Source organism: Montipora foliosa, unplaced genomic scaffold (genome assembly GCF_036669935.1).
Source record: "Montipora foliosa isolate CH-2021 unplaced genomic scaffold, ASM3666993v2 scaffold_393, whole genome shotgun sequence".
Classification (NCBI taxonomy): Eukaryota; Metazoa; Cnidaria; class Anthozoa; order Scleractinia; family Acroporidae; genus Montipora; species Montipora foliosa.
In genome coordinates this window covers 60,001-77,500 of record NW_027179693.1, presented here as the reverse complement: position 1 = coordinate 77,500, position 17,500 = coordinate 60,001, and the positions used below count along the sequence as shown (strand labels likewise).

The window sequence follows — 17,500 nt, the reverse complement described above, 5'->3', positions numbered from 1 at the left end:
GAAGATCATAGCTTCACTTGAGATCTTTAATGTTTGTCAGCTGGTGTACTATACTACTACGTGTATAGTAAGGAAAAAAAGCAGTACCCTTTCATTGAATATTGTTGGCTGCAGGTTGGACTGTTCCTCAGTCATATTGTTTCTAGTCTTCAGCCATTTACGCCTAAAGCACCCTCAATTGTGAGTAAAATTGTCTGGCATTAGCCAGAGTAAAATCTACAAATCTCATTTTCAGGTGAGGAAGGGTTTAAGAGGTGATATTTTTTAGTGGACCTCAATGTTGTTAAACTTGAGTTTTCCATAATAAATTATCCTTTTTGCAGATCCTAGACTGTGCAACTCTCCAAAGTTTTGAGAATCTTATTGAAAATTTTGAATGTTCAACTCATTTGTTGCAGCAAGATGATCAATTTGTCTGTGCCGGACACCATTGATGAACGTGCAGTAAATAAACCGAAGTCCGGAAAATTAAGCATCTACAAAATTCATGAAAACATGACATTGGCATTGAATTCAGCTCGATCTATTGGATGTAATATTGTAAACATTGGTGCTGAGGATTTGGAAAAAGGCAAACCACATCTTGTTCTTGGAGTTCTGTGGCAAATCATCAGAGTGAGTTTGTTGGCATCTGTTTTTGATAATAAACAATATGTGATTGGGGGTTGAACCTAAAAAAAATCTTCTTTGGGGGTACTTTTAGACCTGTAACACTCGAGCTCCATGCATCTGAATCTGAAAAAAGTAGAAATCATTCTGTTTACATATTTCTGACCTTATATATTTCAAGTTATCTCAACATGTTCTTTCATTAAAAAATCACAAAAAGTACGCAGAAAACATGTGACTAACCTAAAGAGAGTCGTTGCAGCATGGCGTATTGCCTGACACTGTTTGTTTTGTTGTTAACCCAGACCCAAGCACTCCGCTGAGCTTAACTTTGCACAAGTTTGGAGACGTTGATATTAAACTGCACGATTTTGTTATTTTAAAAATTCATATTTAGATTGGAAAATGATTTCATATCTGTTATATTTGTCTTTTCGATTTACTGGCAAAAGTCGGGAGGCTTTCTATTCATGACGGAGCAATGATACGGAAAAACCGTTTACGACACTAGTGCTTGAGTTCCACTCTAGAATAGACTGACCTACTATTGGAAGTAAAATATCAAATTCAAGTTACCAAAGGTCTTAAAGTTCCAAATTTGGATGATAACATGTTTATAAACTGTTTCTCTGACTTCAGCTAAGTAAATTTCAATCGCCAGTCGACAATGCAGAGTTTCTTCTGTGTGAACTCTTATACTCTTTTATTACTTTAACTTTGTATATTTACTTAAAGTGCTAGTATATTATGTTGAATAAATATAATTGGATTTATGATCTTTTTGGAAATCCAGTCAGGAGGGGGTCTTTTGCCTTGGGAATCCAGGGGGAGGGAAGTCTAGTGCTTTTTGAAATCCAGTCTGGAGGGGGGGGGGGGAAAACATGCCCATCCACCGGAGGGGGGGGAATGCAGATTTTTTCTGGAATAACCCATTGGGAATGTGCCCCTTATTGTTTAAGTCTATCAAATTGCATTCAACTGCATTAAAAAGTGCGATATCCTTTTTCACTTTATTTGAAAGTGCAGAAACATGTGAGGAACAAAGTGAATGTTGGATTTTGTGCTGCCTCACTGCAAATGTTCACTGTACTGTTTTCTTGTAAAATGAAGAATAATTGTTGTGAGCTAAATGGAATTCTGAACTATCTTTCCTGGTTAGTCATGAAATATTTTAATTACTGTATTTCTTAGATTGGTTTGTTTGCCAATATTTCATTAACCAATGTACCTGGTTTGGCTCGTCTTTTGATGGAAGGGGAGACCATTAACGATCTCATGGCTTTATCTCCTGAAGAAATTCTTTTGCGATGGTTCAACTACCACTTAGAACAAGCAGGACATAATCGACGGGTGCATAATTTCAGCGATGACATCAAGGTACATGTAACCTCTTGTGAAAAATTAATATTATGATAAATATTATAGTTTCTTAGCCATGTTGGTGTCTCCAAATCCTGAATATGTTCTCCTTACAAGATGCCCTGTGTCCTTCATTGAATTATTTACTATTGGTTGCCAAAGGATATATATGGGTCAGTCACTGCAGAAGAAGTCAGACACTTCCATGCTCGATTGCTTTCAAATCCATGGTTAAGGTATGAAACAGAAACGTTTCTGTCCCTTGAAACAATTATTTTTGACGAATTCAATAAAAAGTGGCCTCGTGGTGTGGGCTCTTCATGTACATGGGGTATGTGAGTAGTTTTTGGAAGGACTAGAGTGAATCGAGTGTAGTAAAACAAAAAACCAAAGTAATTGCTTTAGCCAATCAAAAAGGACGGAGACAATCCAGTAAACTAATCAAAACTCGAAGTAATTACACGTAGCCGACACAAAGCGCGGGAAAATGTGCACATGCGAGCCACGATTGGTTTTGGTTTCACTTGTGATTGGTTGAAAAAGTGGCATGAGAACTTTGAACCAATCACTGAGTGAAGTAATGCAAAGCCAAAGCAATTCGCTAATTACTTTCAAGGCTGTTGCCTAACAGGAGCCCGGTAGCCTGGGGCTCCCAAAGAATAGCTCTGGGCTCCTTAATTTTTCACAGCAACACCTTTCACTTCATATGTTGGGCTCCTAAGTTCTCAGCGTTTAGCTCTGAGGGCCCCTTTAAAATTTTCTTAGGCAGCAGCCTTGACTTTCGACAGACAATTGAAAACCGCTCTGTACTAAAATAATAATGATAACAACTGCGTTGACACTTAACCCATTGACGCTTCGAACGCCGAGGTTGCCTCTAGTTGATGAGTAAAATCATTTGGCATTAGAATTAAATCTGTCAAGTCTCACTCCTAGTAGTCAATAGGTTAAATTTTATTATCACTGTAACTCAAGTTGTTGGCAGTGTATGTTTAGTAGTTTAGGTAATGGAACTGTGAGTAATCTTGTATTTTATTAATAGTAGTAGTAGTTACTGTAATAATAATAATAATACTAATAATCACCATCATCATCATCATCATCAATCCAATTTTGATCCGGGTTTATCCCGGTAAACTGGGGTGGCCGGATTTACCCCACTTTGTCAGCAATCTTTCTAACTCCCACTCTCCATCTCATTCGATTCATGACGTCCTTAAATTTTTCTCCAAACCAACACTCTTGCTCTCCTTTTCCACTTGCATCTTCCACGTCGTCTTTCGTAGTCCTCGCTTCCTCTTGCCATTCACTTCGAACTCCAACGCTTTTCTCAGAATGTGCCCATCTTCCCTCCTCAACACATGCCCATACCATCTCACTCCATTTGCCTTTGCCATCTGAACCACTGTTTCCTTCAATCCCAACATCTCCATCAGGTCCTCTGTCCTCTTTTTCTCCATCAGTTTTGCACCACACATTGCTCTTCTCATAATAATAATAATAATAATTAGATGGCCTGAGTGTACTTTGGATATCTGTACTTTCATATACAGGGCTATAGATCTTTGCGGGTTCACTTTTGTCTGATTAACTACTCTTTTCTGTAACTATATAATTATGGAAAATATACTGCAAAGGTTGGTCAAGACAACGTGAACATAGGCGTTGTTACAATATTTCAGCTGGCCAACACCAGCGTTCTTCAGGTTTATTGAATGTTGTTTTTCTTTTCCTCAAATTTGAAGATTTTCTGGGGAAAAAAAGCCACGAAGAAGTCCTACTGGTAAAACTGTGTATTGTGCGCTCGTAACTTTTGTCCTTGTATAGGAAATGTTACCTTAGTTGAAATATTTTGTGTATTTCCCTCTAGTATTCTGAGTGCTACAGCGTTCTTCTTCAGCGCATTACTCCTCCTGAAATGTTTGTTGACACCCACCCCATGCGAGTAAGTCCAAAAAATACAAGTGTTTTGAAGTACATAATTGCAGCTTACAGGGTTTTCAATTTTTGTTTGTGTGTGTTTTTCTTTTTTTTTTTTTCCATCAGTGGCAGAATTTAGGTTTTCCCACTGACTGGTTGCTTTGGTTGAGCATTGGACTTCCGTACAGGAGGTCCTGGGTTCAACCCTGGCCAGGCCAACACTCAGTGTCTTTAGTTAAAAGAACTGAGGAGAAAGTGCTGCCTTTGTGATGACATCTGCAAATGGGTAGACTTTCTAGTGTTCTCGGACAAGGACGATAAACTTTATACCCCATCTCACAACACTGTTTTGTTGATTTACCCTGTGGGATGTTATAGAATCCCCACACTGTATGTGAAGAGTGAGGGCATGGAGTAACCAGTGGTAGTATGGTCAGGCCTCATTTAATTCATTCATGGGTTGGGTGATATCGCTAGTGGACAGCCACCAGCTCCTGTATTTGCTGATGTCTGATCTCCTCCATAAATTTATTGCTTGTAAAGCACATTGGAATATGTATGGAGAAAGTGTACTATTTAAATTTGTTACCATTACCACTATTCCTCTTTGTTGGTTACATGAAAAGCTGAAACCATGATGTTGCAATTTCCTTCTTGAGCCGAGTGTCAAGTATTTATGAGTCAAGGAGTCATGAGTCAATGAGTTAGTGCAGTTAATTAAACCATAAAATGATAGGTAAAATTTCACAGAGTGCTTAGGCCTAATCACTGAAACAAGGGCTTAGGCTTAATCAACAAAATAATTATTGCTATATTGACTGTGAGTCCATTGACTCATGACTCATTGACTCATTGACTCATAAAACATGCATTCTCTCTTGAGCCGCACCCAAATTGAGTTGTGGCATCACATCAGGTGTTTCTTATGACATTCTGAAAGGGAAGAAAGAACAATTAAAAAAAAACCAAAGAGTATTAAACGTAGGGGTTTCATTAGAAGCTGGGTCACCGGTGGTATTGTGCTCTCTGTTTGTCAGAAATTTGCCCCTCACTGCCAGCTACTCCGCCTTGATTTTCACTCAAACCCTCGTAAAAGACAAGAGTGACTGCCACTTTCATTGATTAGCCAAGGCATCTACTTCAAAAGTTGTTGAAACCCCTGTAAACCACATTCACATGCAAGTACATGTACAGGTGAATTTGAGAACTTGGAGGGTTGAGGTTCTCCAGAGACTCCCCAATCACTTGGATTTGCTCTTGCTATAATTTGAAGCCCTGGGTAGAATCATCATCAGTTTTTGCTGAGAAAAAGTTAGTGTTCAGTGCAGTTTGTAATGGAATATATTATAAGAGAAAATCAAAGACAGAACATAGGTTGCCTGTAACTGAGTTTTAATAATAATAATAATAATAATAAGAAGAAGAAGAAGAAGAAGAAGAAGAATTTGAATGGCCATTTAACCTTTGTCTAAAAAGAAAACCTGATGACTACGTACTAACACTAATAAGTATTTTTGATCAGTTGGTGGTGTAGATTAATGTAGGTGGATCATGACTGTGTAGTGTTTCTATTCATATTTGGTAGGAAAGCGATCACACTAAGAGAGCTGAGAAAATGCTGCAAATGGCAGACAAAATTGGTTGCAGAAAATTTGTACGCCCCAAGGTAAGTTGTATGTTTCTATACCTTGAAGAAAACTGACTAGTATAGCCCTAGGATATCAATAATTGCTGCAATTTATTATAATATTTTCATAACAGAATGATGTATGCATATATGTGCTTAATGGAATGAAAAGCTAAGAGGAATATAGTTATTACCTTAAAAAATAGTTCATTGCTGTTTTGTGACCACTACTCAAAGTGAGATTCCTTCATACAGCAAGTTGCATTCTGGTTGCTGCATGGTGCATACTTGTTAAAAGGGCAATGCATTATGGTAAAAAGCCAGTAAAGTCAAAACAATGAGATTTTCTGAACATTTGTAGATTTGTTATGAATTCTGATTGTGGTATTGCTAACTTATTTCATACTTGCTGCACAACAATATAATATTAATGATGAAATCAGTTTAGCATGAAAAGTCAACTTTGAAAGTTAAACCCATTGGTGATGGCAATTAACCTCAAGTTAAATCACATCTACTTATTTTGATTTCATTGCTTTTTAGGAAGTGGTGGCTGGAAATTCCAAACTTAACATGGCCTTTGTCGCAAACTTGTTCAACACTTACCCTGGATTGCCTCCTATGGATGCTGACTTAATTGAGGAAGTCATGGAAGAAGCACGGGAAGAAACCCGCGAGGAACGAAGTCAGTGAAGGCCTTATGGGAAACTATCACAATTTAATCGGGCTTGATTAAAAGTTATCGTTCACTGAGTTTTTGTTTCTTTACCAAGTGGGACTGAGACTTGTCAATTACAGATTTTACTGTCTAACGCCAGGCAATTTTACTCGTCAACTGGCGTTGCTGTAGGGCATGTTGAGGTATCAATGGGTTAGACAGCCATATCGTACAGTCAAACCAGGTCAAAATTATGTACCAGTATCCGACTCTGATCTAGTAATCAATGGAATGTTATTTTGTCAATAACTTTGGAACGGTTTCTTTGTGATTTAAGTTGGATTTTGTAATAAGCAACTTGAATCCGTATTGTTGTGGTATTAATTCACTTTCTGATCAACAATATATAGAGACATTTCCTATTAAAGTTATTTTTCTTATTCGTGTGTGAAAACCACTGAAACAGAAGAGACATATGTTTCTGCAGCTAATGAAGCTCTTCCTGGCACATTAATAGCAGCAGTTGATGTCACTGAAATGATCTCCACTGTGTTAGAGACAATAATAATTTACCCAGTTACAAACTTATTGCTTGAACTTGGGATGGCTTGGTCCCAGAGGTTGTTAAAAAAGCTTGATATCGTAATAATTTATTTTATTAATTATTAATCCTTTTTGTCTGAGCATGTCAATGTTCTGTTTCTTTCGGCAGCTTTCCGTAATTGGATGAACAGCATTGGGGTCAGCCCATATGTGAATAATCTGTACAGAGATCTTTGCAGTGGCTTGGTCTTGCTGCAGGTATTTAATATATTGAAATTTATTTTTTGGCCACGAGAGCCCTTTAATGGGAAAATGGAATGTGTGTGAGAGATCGTCATCTGTACTAATAAATAATAATGATAATGACATCAGGAGGATGAAGACCTTGATAGCAAGTGCTTCGAGTGGATGTAAAACTGGCAGACGGCACCAACGCACACCATAGGAGGCATCGGCGAGTTATATGAATAGGTGCTTCCGACCAAGCTATACTACACAAGAAAGACCTGAGCAAGTAACAACCCAGATGAGACATGCAGGCTGTGTGGTAAAGCCCAGGAGTCAGTGGCACACATGCTTTCTGGCTGTAGTGAGCTCGCACAAACTAAAGACCTTGAGAGGCATAATGCATCACTAAAGATCCTTTTCTTTGAGCTCCTAAAAGACCAGAAATTGATAGAGACGATCCCACTTTGGTACTCCCCTACACAACCAAAACTGCTCTACGTAAACTATCAGGCAGTGGCATACTGGGATGTACCAGTGTACACCTACCACACAGAAGTGCTCACCAACAGAGTAGATGCGAGGATCATCACCAAGCAGAACAGGACAATCACTATGCTGGAGATGAGCTGTCCTTGGATTGAAAATCAACAGCAGAAGGAAGAAGAGAAAACGCACAAGTACGCCTGCTTACACTGGGAATTCAAGAGGCAATACCTGGGCTACCAGATTCAACCAAGTTAACATCATAGTGAACGCCCACGGCGTGTATTCCAAGGGACTCTGAAGTGCAACGAAGAAGCTACTGGGAGGATGCAGTAGGGAGTTGCTAAGACGAATGCAGAAATCCGTTTTGTGCAGTAGTTTGAACATTGCGAGAGCCTTCAAGTTCTTTTGCTAGAGAGTCACAAATAACAACTCAAAGATACAGAGAATAGGACTATAGAAGATGGTCTGAAAGCTTTGTTCTGCCGTAATTTAATATAGTTAAATGAAATTTAACATAGTTAACAACTAGGAGCTAGTCTGGTCAGTAGTGTTTTGCAGGCGGTTGTTAGTGTCTTGCCCGTCTAGCAGCGTTGTTCAGCGTTTTGGTGCGTTCTGCAGCGTTTGTTATAGTGACATGGTTCACGACCGGGAGCTAGTCCGGTCAGTAGCGTTTTGCAGGCGTTTGTTAGCGTTGTTATGCGTTTTTGTAGCGTTTGCAGCACTCTTTAGGTTGGGGGAGCCCTGGGGCTGACATGGTTCAGCGGTATTCCGGCGTAGTGCATGCGTTGTCCAATGTGCTTGCAGCGTGTTTGTTGCTCTGTTGGCGTGGCGTTGTGAGTCGGTTTAGGAGTTTAGTGTTTCTCGGCGTTCCCTCCCTCTCCCCCCCCCCCCTTTTTTTTTTTTTTTTTTTTGTGCTCTTTTTTTTGTGTGTTATTATTATTATTTTTTTTTATTTTTTATTTTTTATTTATTTATTTATTATTATTATTATTATTATTATTATTATTATTATTTCCACTGAGCTATCTGGCTCAAGTGTGACGGGTGCCTTAGGGGGGCCTGGCGCGGGGGGCTCGTGGCTTGGTTGCGGGTTGGGCAGGCCAGTCGGGTGTTCTAGCGCCTTGGGGATGTGACTGCGGTTGCAGCCCCCAGGCTTCCTGGGCACCTACCCTCCACTGGCGACGTGGGCGTTAATGGCAGTTATAGGTGGTACTCCAGTCTTGTCACATGCACAACTTGTCCTCGGTGATACTGCTACTCATTTTACCCACCACAATTGGATTGGAAGCTGAGTGAACTTTGAATGGCATGAACTGGGATTCGAACCCGGAGCGCTGAGATGCAGTCTGCAAGTGATATGATATCCACAATGCCGGTGCAATGCTCTACCAGCAGCAGTTCAATTTGTTGGGCTCATTTGCCGCTGTGAAAGGACTCGTTGAATGAATTAATTGTTTTTGTCATGCGCTGTCTCCTACAAAAAGCAAATTAGTTAATGTCATTAGAATAATTAATTCAAATTTGTCTGTTGTAGCTATATGACATCGTCCAGCCAGGTGTTGTTAACTGGGAAAAGGTCAACAGACCACCATTCAAGCAAATGGGTGGAAAGATGAAAAAGGTAGAAAATTGTAACTATGCTGTGGATGTTGGGAAGCAAATGAAATTTTCGTTGGTCGGTGTTGGTGGAGAAGACATCCATGACTGCAATGAGACCTTGACTCTTGGTAAGAAACCTGTTGTTTAATGACCATAATGAAATCGTCTCTAGACACCTGAAACTTTCAGGTTGTACCGCACTTCCATTAGTTAATTTTTTAATTACGATAACATTGGTCAATGCGAAACTTCATCCCCTCCGGCTAACCCTGGAGGTGTCGGGGATCAAATAGCAATTTTTTCCCTTATCTCCCAACTTTAATACAACTGTGTGCCCTAGTAAGATGAAGAACTACATTAATGGATATTCCTTCTCAAGCATATAACTCACAAAGAAAGATCTGCAAAGATAATGAAGTGTTTATAGTCTTCTTTCTAATATTTAAGAAACGGTCCAGATAAGAACGATAGCAACAACGGCAACGAACATGTTGGAATTCAATTGGTATGCAAAAAGGTGGTAACTTTTCTACTGTCTGTACTTACTTCTGATTGGCTTAAATAGCAAACGGTTAACAAAACTTCATAAAGCAATATTATATTCATCCTTACTTTCCAACCATCTTCCATCTTTCATCTGGTCTCAGTTTAAATGAATTCCACAGAAATCGTATGTAGGGAACATGTAAAATTGTAAACGTTTCTTGGCTTTTGTTTTCAACTCTTTTGATTGGTCAAAATCTTTTAACACAAAAAAACACCCTTTCAAAGTGGGCTGTAAATGAATTTTATTGCGTTAACTGCCTTCCTGTAGGTTTATGCATTCTCTGTGTAAAAATGATAACATTCCTATGTGGGGAAAGCCCCGTTGCCGCATAACAAAGGAAATTGCTATCCACCTTACACGGATCATTACTTAATTATTTGGTTCTCATTTCACTTCAACAAGGTATGGCTTTGGTAGAGAAAGTGCAGCGTACATAAACTACTGATCAAAAAGGAGATTTTTCAGAGTCACGTTGGCTCTACCAGGCATGTTTGGGGAACTGAATTAAGGGAGAGGGAAATTCTTGGTGACTCGATCTTCAAAAGTTGAAATTCCCCGAAGATAGCCTTGAGGGGACGGTGACTTTTATCAGCGTGTAATCGCCCGGGGTAATCGCAAACGAAATCCACGTAATTTTTGTATATATATTTAGGTAAGCCTAAAAGCGGAGCTCCTCGATTATTATTTATTTATGTTCATATTTTCAGATACTTTTAAAACTAATCTGCTTACCAATACGACCTTCTGGTATTTTCCCTTGCTCTTTCCGCTAGTTCTTCTCACTGTTGTCTCGTGCTCGGGATTTACTTGCTTCCGTTGCTCGTCAATACATAAATTTTGTCTCTTTATTCGGGCTTGCTTTTCCTCTCTCCCTCCATCTGTCTCTCTGTTTGTCTCTGATATTTCGGCTAGTTTCTCGTGCTCTAAGCCGCTCGCGTTGAGCATCGCCTACTCGTCGCCTCCTTAAGGTTTTTTTCTCTTTTTTTTCCCCTCTTCTTTCCTCGTTGTACGAGGTATTATTGAAAAAATACTTAACGCAGTGTCAAATGCAGTACGCAGTCATGCAACTTCCCGCCAAAAACCGCGGGTTCCAGCACTGCGTTAAGGGCGCGTTCGATTGACCCTATTTCGGAATAAGAATAAATGGAGTGATGATTTAAGGCGGTATGTGTAGCGTTTTGAAGAAGCAAAGACAATATAGATATGTTTAAACAGCATTCTAGCGGGTGTTTGACAATTTTAATGTGAATCTCCGTAAAAACGAAGGATTTCTAACTTCTATTCCATGTATTCCTATTCCGGAATGTACGGTCAATCGAACGCACCCTAAGGGCCGATTTACACGGTACGACTTTGTCGCATGCGACAACGGCTTACGACAGGCCCACGACATGATATACGATTGTTGTGTACGTCAGAAAAAATGTCGTAGCATTTTAAAACATGTTTTAAAACGCTGCGACAATCGTAAGTCATGTCGTAGGCCTGTCGTGAGCTTGTCGCATGCGACAAAGTCGTATCGTGTAAATCGGCCCTAAGCATCGCGTTTACGTGAAACGGCAAATGCGAAACGGTGGGCTGCTGCTTGTCATAAAAGCATGAAAATTTTGTTATTTAATTCGTCTTATTATTTTGAACAGTTACTTGATACCTGTTGCTAACACGCAAGGAATGAGCTCATATCAAACGACTTTTCTCCATTTTTGGCAAAACGCAAATCTTAGTCCGACATTTGCCGTAAACGTGACGCTTAACAGAGAGATTTAGCTTCGCGTTTTCGTGAAACGGCAAACGCCAGGCAGTTGCTTGTCCAAAAACCTTAAGAGGTTTCTTCTTTTAACTTGCTTCTCCCTTTTGAGAATTTTCTCGATATCTGATACAAACAGTGAAGACATTAATTAAAATCGAACATGTTTCTTTGATTTGTGGCAAAACTCAAGTTTCATCCTTACGTTTCCCGTTTGCGGTATGAACCTACGGATGGACGGTCCCACGATTACGTCATAACCAAAACTGGAATTTCTCGAGGCTGCCGTATTAACCAATCGCCACGCAGAGCTCCGCTAGAAAAACTTTATAAAAGGTAATATCTTTAATTTGCAGCTGTCGTGTGGCAGCAGATGAGAGCATACACACTTGCCTTGCTTTCAAAACTGACTGCAGATGGAAAGACCATGGCAGACAAGGATATTGTTGATTGGGTCAATAACAAGGTATGCTTTGTCTTTTGGCTTATTCCAGGGAAACAAATGAAATTGGAAGGATTTTATGTGATAGGGAAAAAGTCTTGTCATCATTAATTTTGGAACCATAGCCGTTGTGGCGATTGTACTCGTTGAAGATTTCAAACGGCTAAAAACACATCATTGAATTCCACCTCAGTTGTAGAGTTAGTCATTTCAAATGCCCGGTCTGGCCTGTCAATTCTTCAAATGAAAAGCGTCCTAACACGTGACGCCACATTTGAGTTGAATTTGTGCCTTTTGCACTCTGCTCTGGGAAGTGTACACTCTTTAATGTGACGTAATATCACCATGGCAACAAAAGAGGCATGTAAAAGGAACTAGGTGACCAGAGATTTTATTGCTGGAAAATGATTAGCAGACTCAGACAATACTCTCTGCAAAGTTAAAAAACCTTTCTGAAGCAAACTCATAGCCATCTTCACCGGGCAATCGGAAATTTTTCAGGTGGCTCTGAATCCGCCCCAGAGAGTTTTTTAAATTTTGCAGAGAAAGTTATCGTGGCCTGCCAGTCTTGTTATCTCGGAAGAGTATCGAAATGAAATGGAACGATTCGCTGTGTTCGTAACTTACTACTTTTTGTCCCACAGTTGCAAGAAGCGAACAAGTCCAGTAAAATTGCGAATTTCAAGGATCCATCTATTGCCACAAGTCAGGCAGTTTTAGATTTGGTCGACGCCATAAAGCCTGGTGTAGTGGACTATGGCTTGGTGTCAGCTGGCGAAACTGATGAGGTTGGTAAGAAACAGACTACCAGAATTTATCAGCGATGTACTCGGGCATACAGTGATATATAGGACATTTCCGAGTTTATGCCTGCCTCCTATTCAAAGCGAGTGTAAGTGCGAAGTTTACGTGATGGTAATTAGTTGTACTTTACATACGATTGAAAACTAATTTCCACGAGAAAAACTTCGCACTTAGACTCGCTTTGAAAAGGAGGCAGACATGAATTTGGAAAAGGACTATTCTGGACAGGTTTGGCCGATTTCACGTCCGGATTGCGCTCGTTCTGAGCCGTAGAACACTCTCTTTTACGATTGTGCATGTTGCACGCAATTGTACAGTCGCTCTTTTCATCCATTTGCCAGGTTAAAATCTTGTTAATCTACCAATCAATGCAATTATGCCGGCATTTAACATTTCGTTCGTAGCATTGTTGCGAGACGTTTGACATTTGAATTAGATTAGAACTAATATTCTCATCCTTTTTACAGGGGCACCCAAAGGAGGTGTTCCCCAGCCAGGTATGTATCTGCTGGCTGGAACTGAAAAGACGTATTGGCAGAAACCCATTACTTGGAGCTTCCATATGCATTGTAACCTTGAGTCAACTCTTTCCCATATCTTTCTATTTTTAAAACTACTATATTTTGACGTATGTGACTGAGACATGGGGTAAGTGGATCACATGCGTCACATACGTGTGTGACGTAGTAGATGGCTAACGATAGGTCTCTTTTGATTGGCAATTGTGAAAACACCCACTGAAGCCCCCCTGGGAGGTGCTTCTAAAAATAGAAAGATACGGGAAAGGGTTTACTCAGAGAGTTACTGTGAAAGATGGAGGACGCAGGTAACGAGCTCCTGTTAATGGAAGTTGCTGGGAAAAAGGATCTTTGCTGTGCAGGCATATTGTTTTCAATGTGCCGCTCGCGCTCCCGCCTTCTCCTGGGAGAAATATTTCTGTTGTGAGGGCTATTTGTAGTCAATGTGCCCTTCGATTGGGTTTGGGCACCTCCTCCCTGCCCTGCTGGCAAACGGAATTTCTGGTCTGCTTCTGCTAGGCGTGCGGAACAGATAAAAATTTCCCAGCAGGTAGAGAAATCGTTCCCAAAAGGCTTATATTTGGTTTATTTTTTAGCCATGATATATTTTGATGAATTGTGAAAAAAATGGCTAGTTGGGTGCCCCTGTTTTAAGTCTCCTTAAACCTGGTTTTCACTAGCGACACAAGCACAAAGCACAAGCATAAGCAGCTTATGCTCAGTGAAAATGAACGTCGACATTAGCATCAAAATCAACCACGGCAACCGCCATTTTGTTTAAATGCTCAGACGCGGGGAATCTGGAACGAGTGCTTTGATTGGCCAGACCTAGCAAATTTCCTTGTGCTTATGTTTCGTTTCGGTTTCACAGGACGCAAGCAGAAACGCAAGCGCAAAGAGAAGGAAAAAATATTTGATACATATGCTTCCGTTTGTGCTTGCGTCGCTAGTGAAAATCAGACTTAACTGTTTATATCTTCTGCTCTCTGTGTTACTAGGAAAGACACGAAAACGCCAAATACGCCCTCGGTGTTGCCCGAAAGATTGGAGCCACAACCTATGCTTTACCTGATGACTTGGTAGAAGTTAAACCCAAGATGGTGTTAACAGTATTTGCTTGTCTGGTGGCTACAGCTCTCGCTATGGAATAAAAGAAGTTTCAACAGCAGGAGTCTTTAAACTTCGGTTGACCTTTAAACGAAAAAAAAAGAAGACTAGATGTTTTACCCTTTAGGAATATAATAGAATTTTGAGCTCACCAATGAACAGCTGTAGCCTGTAAACAAGCAAAAGTTACTGCTTTAAGTCACCTGGACTAAGGAAACACTAAATTGTGCACGAGGCCGGTTGAGTTTTTAGCTACACATTTCAAATTATTTAAAAGTAACATCAAATTAAAGTATCAGTAATAAAGGGAATTACAAGCATATTTTATAAATGCCATTGTGTGGAATATATATATTCATATCCCAGCCTCTACGGCAAAGTAGAGAATTGTTGTGAAGCACATTCTAATCATTTACGAATGTATGGTTAATGACAGTATTATTAACACAAAACCCATGTTTGTAATGCGGCAGTCATTAACGAATGGACTTTTGTAGTAAAGAGCGTGGTCCTTCTAGTCATTAAAAATAATAAATATTTTCCAAAAAAAAAGTAAAGTGTTGTTTCCTTTGTTAACAAGAGGCTACAAGTAGCCTATACTCGGGCCTGCAAAAGTACAGTGAGTGGTGTATGGTTAATTTAGCGCTAAAGAAAAGAACAGAGAGAGGTTTGTCCTTCTCACATCGGCCTTACATTGCGATTCTCATGATGTTCGACTGTGTATGTAGTGAATACCCGGACCCAGATTATCTTTATTACAGGTGGTGACAATGACCACTGGACCATGGAAACGAGGTAAAAATAGTGTATTTATGCCAAAGTGGCTAAGTCTGACATTGTTTTTTACTGATCGATGGGTATTCTTGCTCAGTGTTTGAGAAAGGAAACGCTAAATTGAACGGCTTAAGATGAAACGAAATGACTCGTCGAAACATCTTTTGCAGAAAAAAATGAAAGAGAAACGAAGGTGAGATGTGAAAACATCTTTCCAAGATGACCAAACTTTCGTGCACTTGGATGTTACAAAAGCATGAACTAACGTTTCGGTATCTTTCTGAGTGAGACATTTCCTGATTTTAGATAGATTGCGTATATGAAAGAAAGCTACTTTACAAATATTTTGAACTTGATGCTCATGATTCATAACATCATTAAACATTACTCCTATATTTCTAGCTGACTCAGTTGAAACTACCCTAATACCAGCTATACTAGCGCGGGCGGTGTTTGGCATGTATAACTAAAAATTCAGTCTTATCGCGATTGAGTTTAAGCTTATTACATGCCATCCATCCATAGATCTCTTTTGCACAGGCCTCCATTTTCAACAGAGCAGCAGATTCTTCAATACAACCTGACTTAAATGACACATAAATTTGGCAGTCATCAGCATACAGATGGAACTGAAGGCCATGTTTGCGAATTATGTCACCAAGGGGGGCCGTATATAAGGTGTAAAGAATTGGACCCAGTACTGATCCTTGCGGCACTCCCCATTGCAGCTCAACAAAGGATGATCTGGTATTTTCCACTTGGATAAACTGTCTGCGATCCTTTAGATAGGATGCAAACCAATGGAGAGCATTTCCCTTGATGCCATATCGAGTGTTTAGTCGACTTAACAAGATGACATGGTCGACCGTGTCAAAAGCGGCTGATAAGTCAAGTAATAAGAGAAGAACACTTTCCTTTTTATCAATTGCATTAAAAATATCTGACTGCACTTTTAAGAGAGCGGTTTCCGTACTATGAGCCACTTTATAGGCAGATTGTAATCTTTCTTGAAGTCCATTAGCATTTAGGTAGTCAGTAAGTTGGCAGGCTACAGCTTTCTCGGTGACCTTAGACAACAGTTTCAAATTAGAGATAGGTCGAAAATGAGAGAACAGTTGATGGTCGAGAGAGTCCTTTTTAAGCTTGGGTCTCACCATTGCATCTTTAAAGTGGCGCGGTACGTTTCCCGTTGCCAGTGACAGGTTGACGATTCTTGTAATGACAGGTAACAATGTATCTAGACATTCCCGTAGTAAGATGGAGGGTAACGGATCTAGATCACAGGTCTTAACGCCAGATGAAACTAAATATTTTCTGATTTCATCAGTATTCACAATACAAAAATCTGTAAATCCCGATTGACAGCAGAGGAGGTCAGGTAGTGGGTTAATTATAGATTCTGAATCATGAGACAAATTACACCGCATCTTAGATATCTTCTCATGAAAAAAGGCAGCAAATTCGTTAACAAGTTGTTCACTCGATGTATCAACATGTCAGCTTTGAAGCCAAATGTTTCTCGATTTCCTGTTATTTTCTTCAATCGTTCTGGGCTTAGTATTTTACTGAACCACATGTCTTCTTAGAGGGTATACAGCAAAGATGTCTACCATGACACCGTAATGATTTACGATACCAAACAATGTCGTGAACTATTAGAGCTACATATTGTGCAAGGACTTGAATCTCCTGGAAAAAACAAAACGCAGCTCAGTTGACAGTAATGCAAAAAAACACTGTCAAGTTACTGCACTACCACACGCAATGCGTTCTTACTTTAAAAAATATCCCGTATCTCCTCAATTCTCCCCCCCCCCCCTCCACCTCCAGACTAAAAATCCCGTATCCCCACAATTTTTTTTACCTAATTATCCCGTATCCTGATCGCTTCTCGGGCTTTTGGCTAAGATTAGTTTCTTGGCCAAGGGCTACGGTCAAGTACTATTGTACAACGTACGGTACTTTTTCAGTGCCGTAAGGGGCAGGCACAGAACAGTTTCGGCTGTTTGTCTGTTCTCTCGAGAAACGATGACGAGGGTTTTTTCGGGTTTTTTGTTCAGCTCGAGTGTAGAATCAGGACGAACTGTTGTAGTTTCTGATAACTATTTACTACTTGTAGCTTTTGTTGAGTTTTGAATCGATGATAGAGAGAGTTTTGGCGATCTCAATCCGGACTGGACTACTGGATTTAATGATTTTTCTTAACGAGATTTCAAGTTATTGTGGAACGTTTGGTACCAAGAGAAAATGAGGGGACAGAGAGGGAGGCTCCAGGCGTTGGCCGGGATATGTTATGTCCACGAAAGTTATTTTTAGACGAGCGGAAATCTTTGTTCTAGGGGAAGTCTGTCTTCCGAGATGTCCGCATGCAGTCTTGCTTCGCTCTCAGGTTCTTAGTGGAAAGAGAAAATGATGGCGCACGTGGAAGGCTGATGAATATTTATTTTCTTTCAAACATCGGACCGAGGTTAACCTGCATGCGGACGTCTTGGAAGACTTCCGCTCGTCTAAAAATAACTTACGTGGACATGA

At 40.0% G+C, this 17,500-nt stretch overlaps 1 protein-coding gene across 13 annotated transcripts in view; it reads left to right on the top strand.

Moving 5' to 3' along the window:
• LOC137987865 (plastin-3-like) overlaps positions 1-14,746 on the top strand; it is a 43,740-nt gene extending 28,994 nt beyond the window's left edge. For 7 of the 13 annotated variants that reach the window (XM_068833947.1, XM_068833952.1, XM_068833941.1 and 4 more), the window contains 11 exons: positions 399-615; positions 1,801-1,986; positions 3,839-3,913; positions 5,474-5,554; positions 6,059-6,200; positions 6,886-6,974; positions 8,965-9,157; positions 11,680-11,789; positions 12,410-12,553; positions 13,037-13,066; positions 14,086-14,746. In XM_068833947.1, the coding sequence (XP_068690048.1) occupies positions 399-615; positions 1,801-1,986; positions 3,839-3,913; positions 5,474-5,554; positions 6,059-6,200; positions 6,886-6,974; positions 8,965-9,157; positions 11,680-11,789; positions 12,410-12,553; positions 13,037-13,066; positions 14,086-14,238 (1,420 nt within the window). In that variant the 3' untranslated portion in view covers positions 14,239-14,746. The remainder of the gene's footprint in view (positions 1-398; positions 616-1,800; positions 1,987-3,838; positions 3,914-5,473; positions 5,555-6,058; positions 6,201-6,885; positions 6,975-8,964; positions 9,158-11,679; positions 11,790-12,409; positions 12,554-13,036; positions 13,067-14,085) is intronic. The other 6 variants (XM_068833955.1, XM_068833948.1, XM_068833953.1 and 3 more) reach the window with 1 other exon arrangement.
• Positions 14,747-17,500: the final 2,754 nt, after the last annotated feature.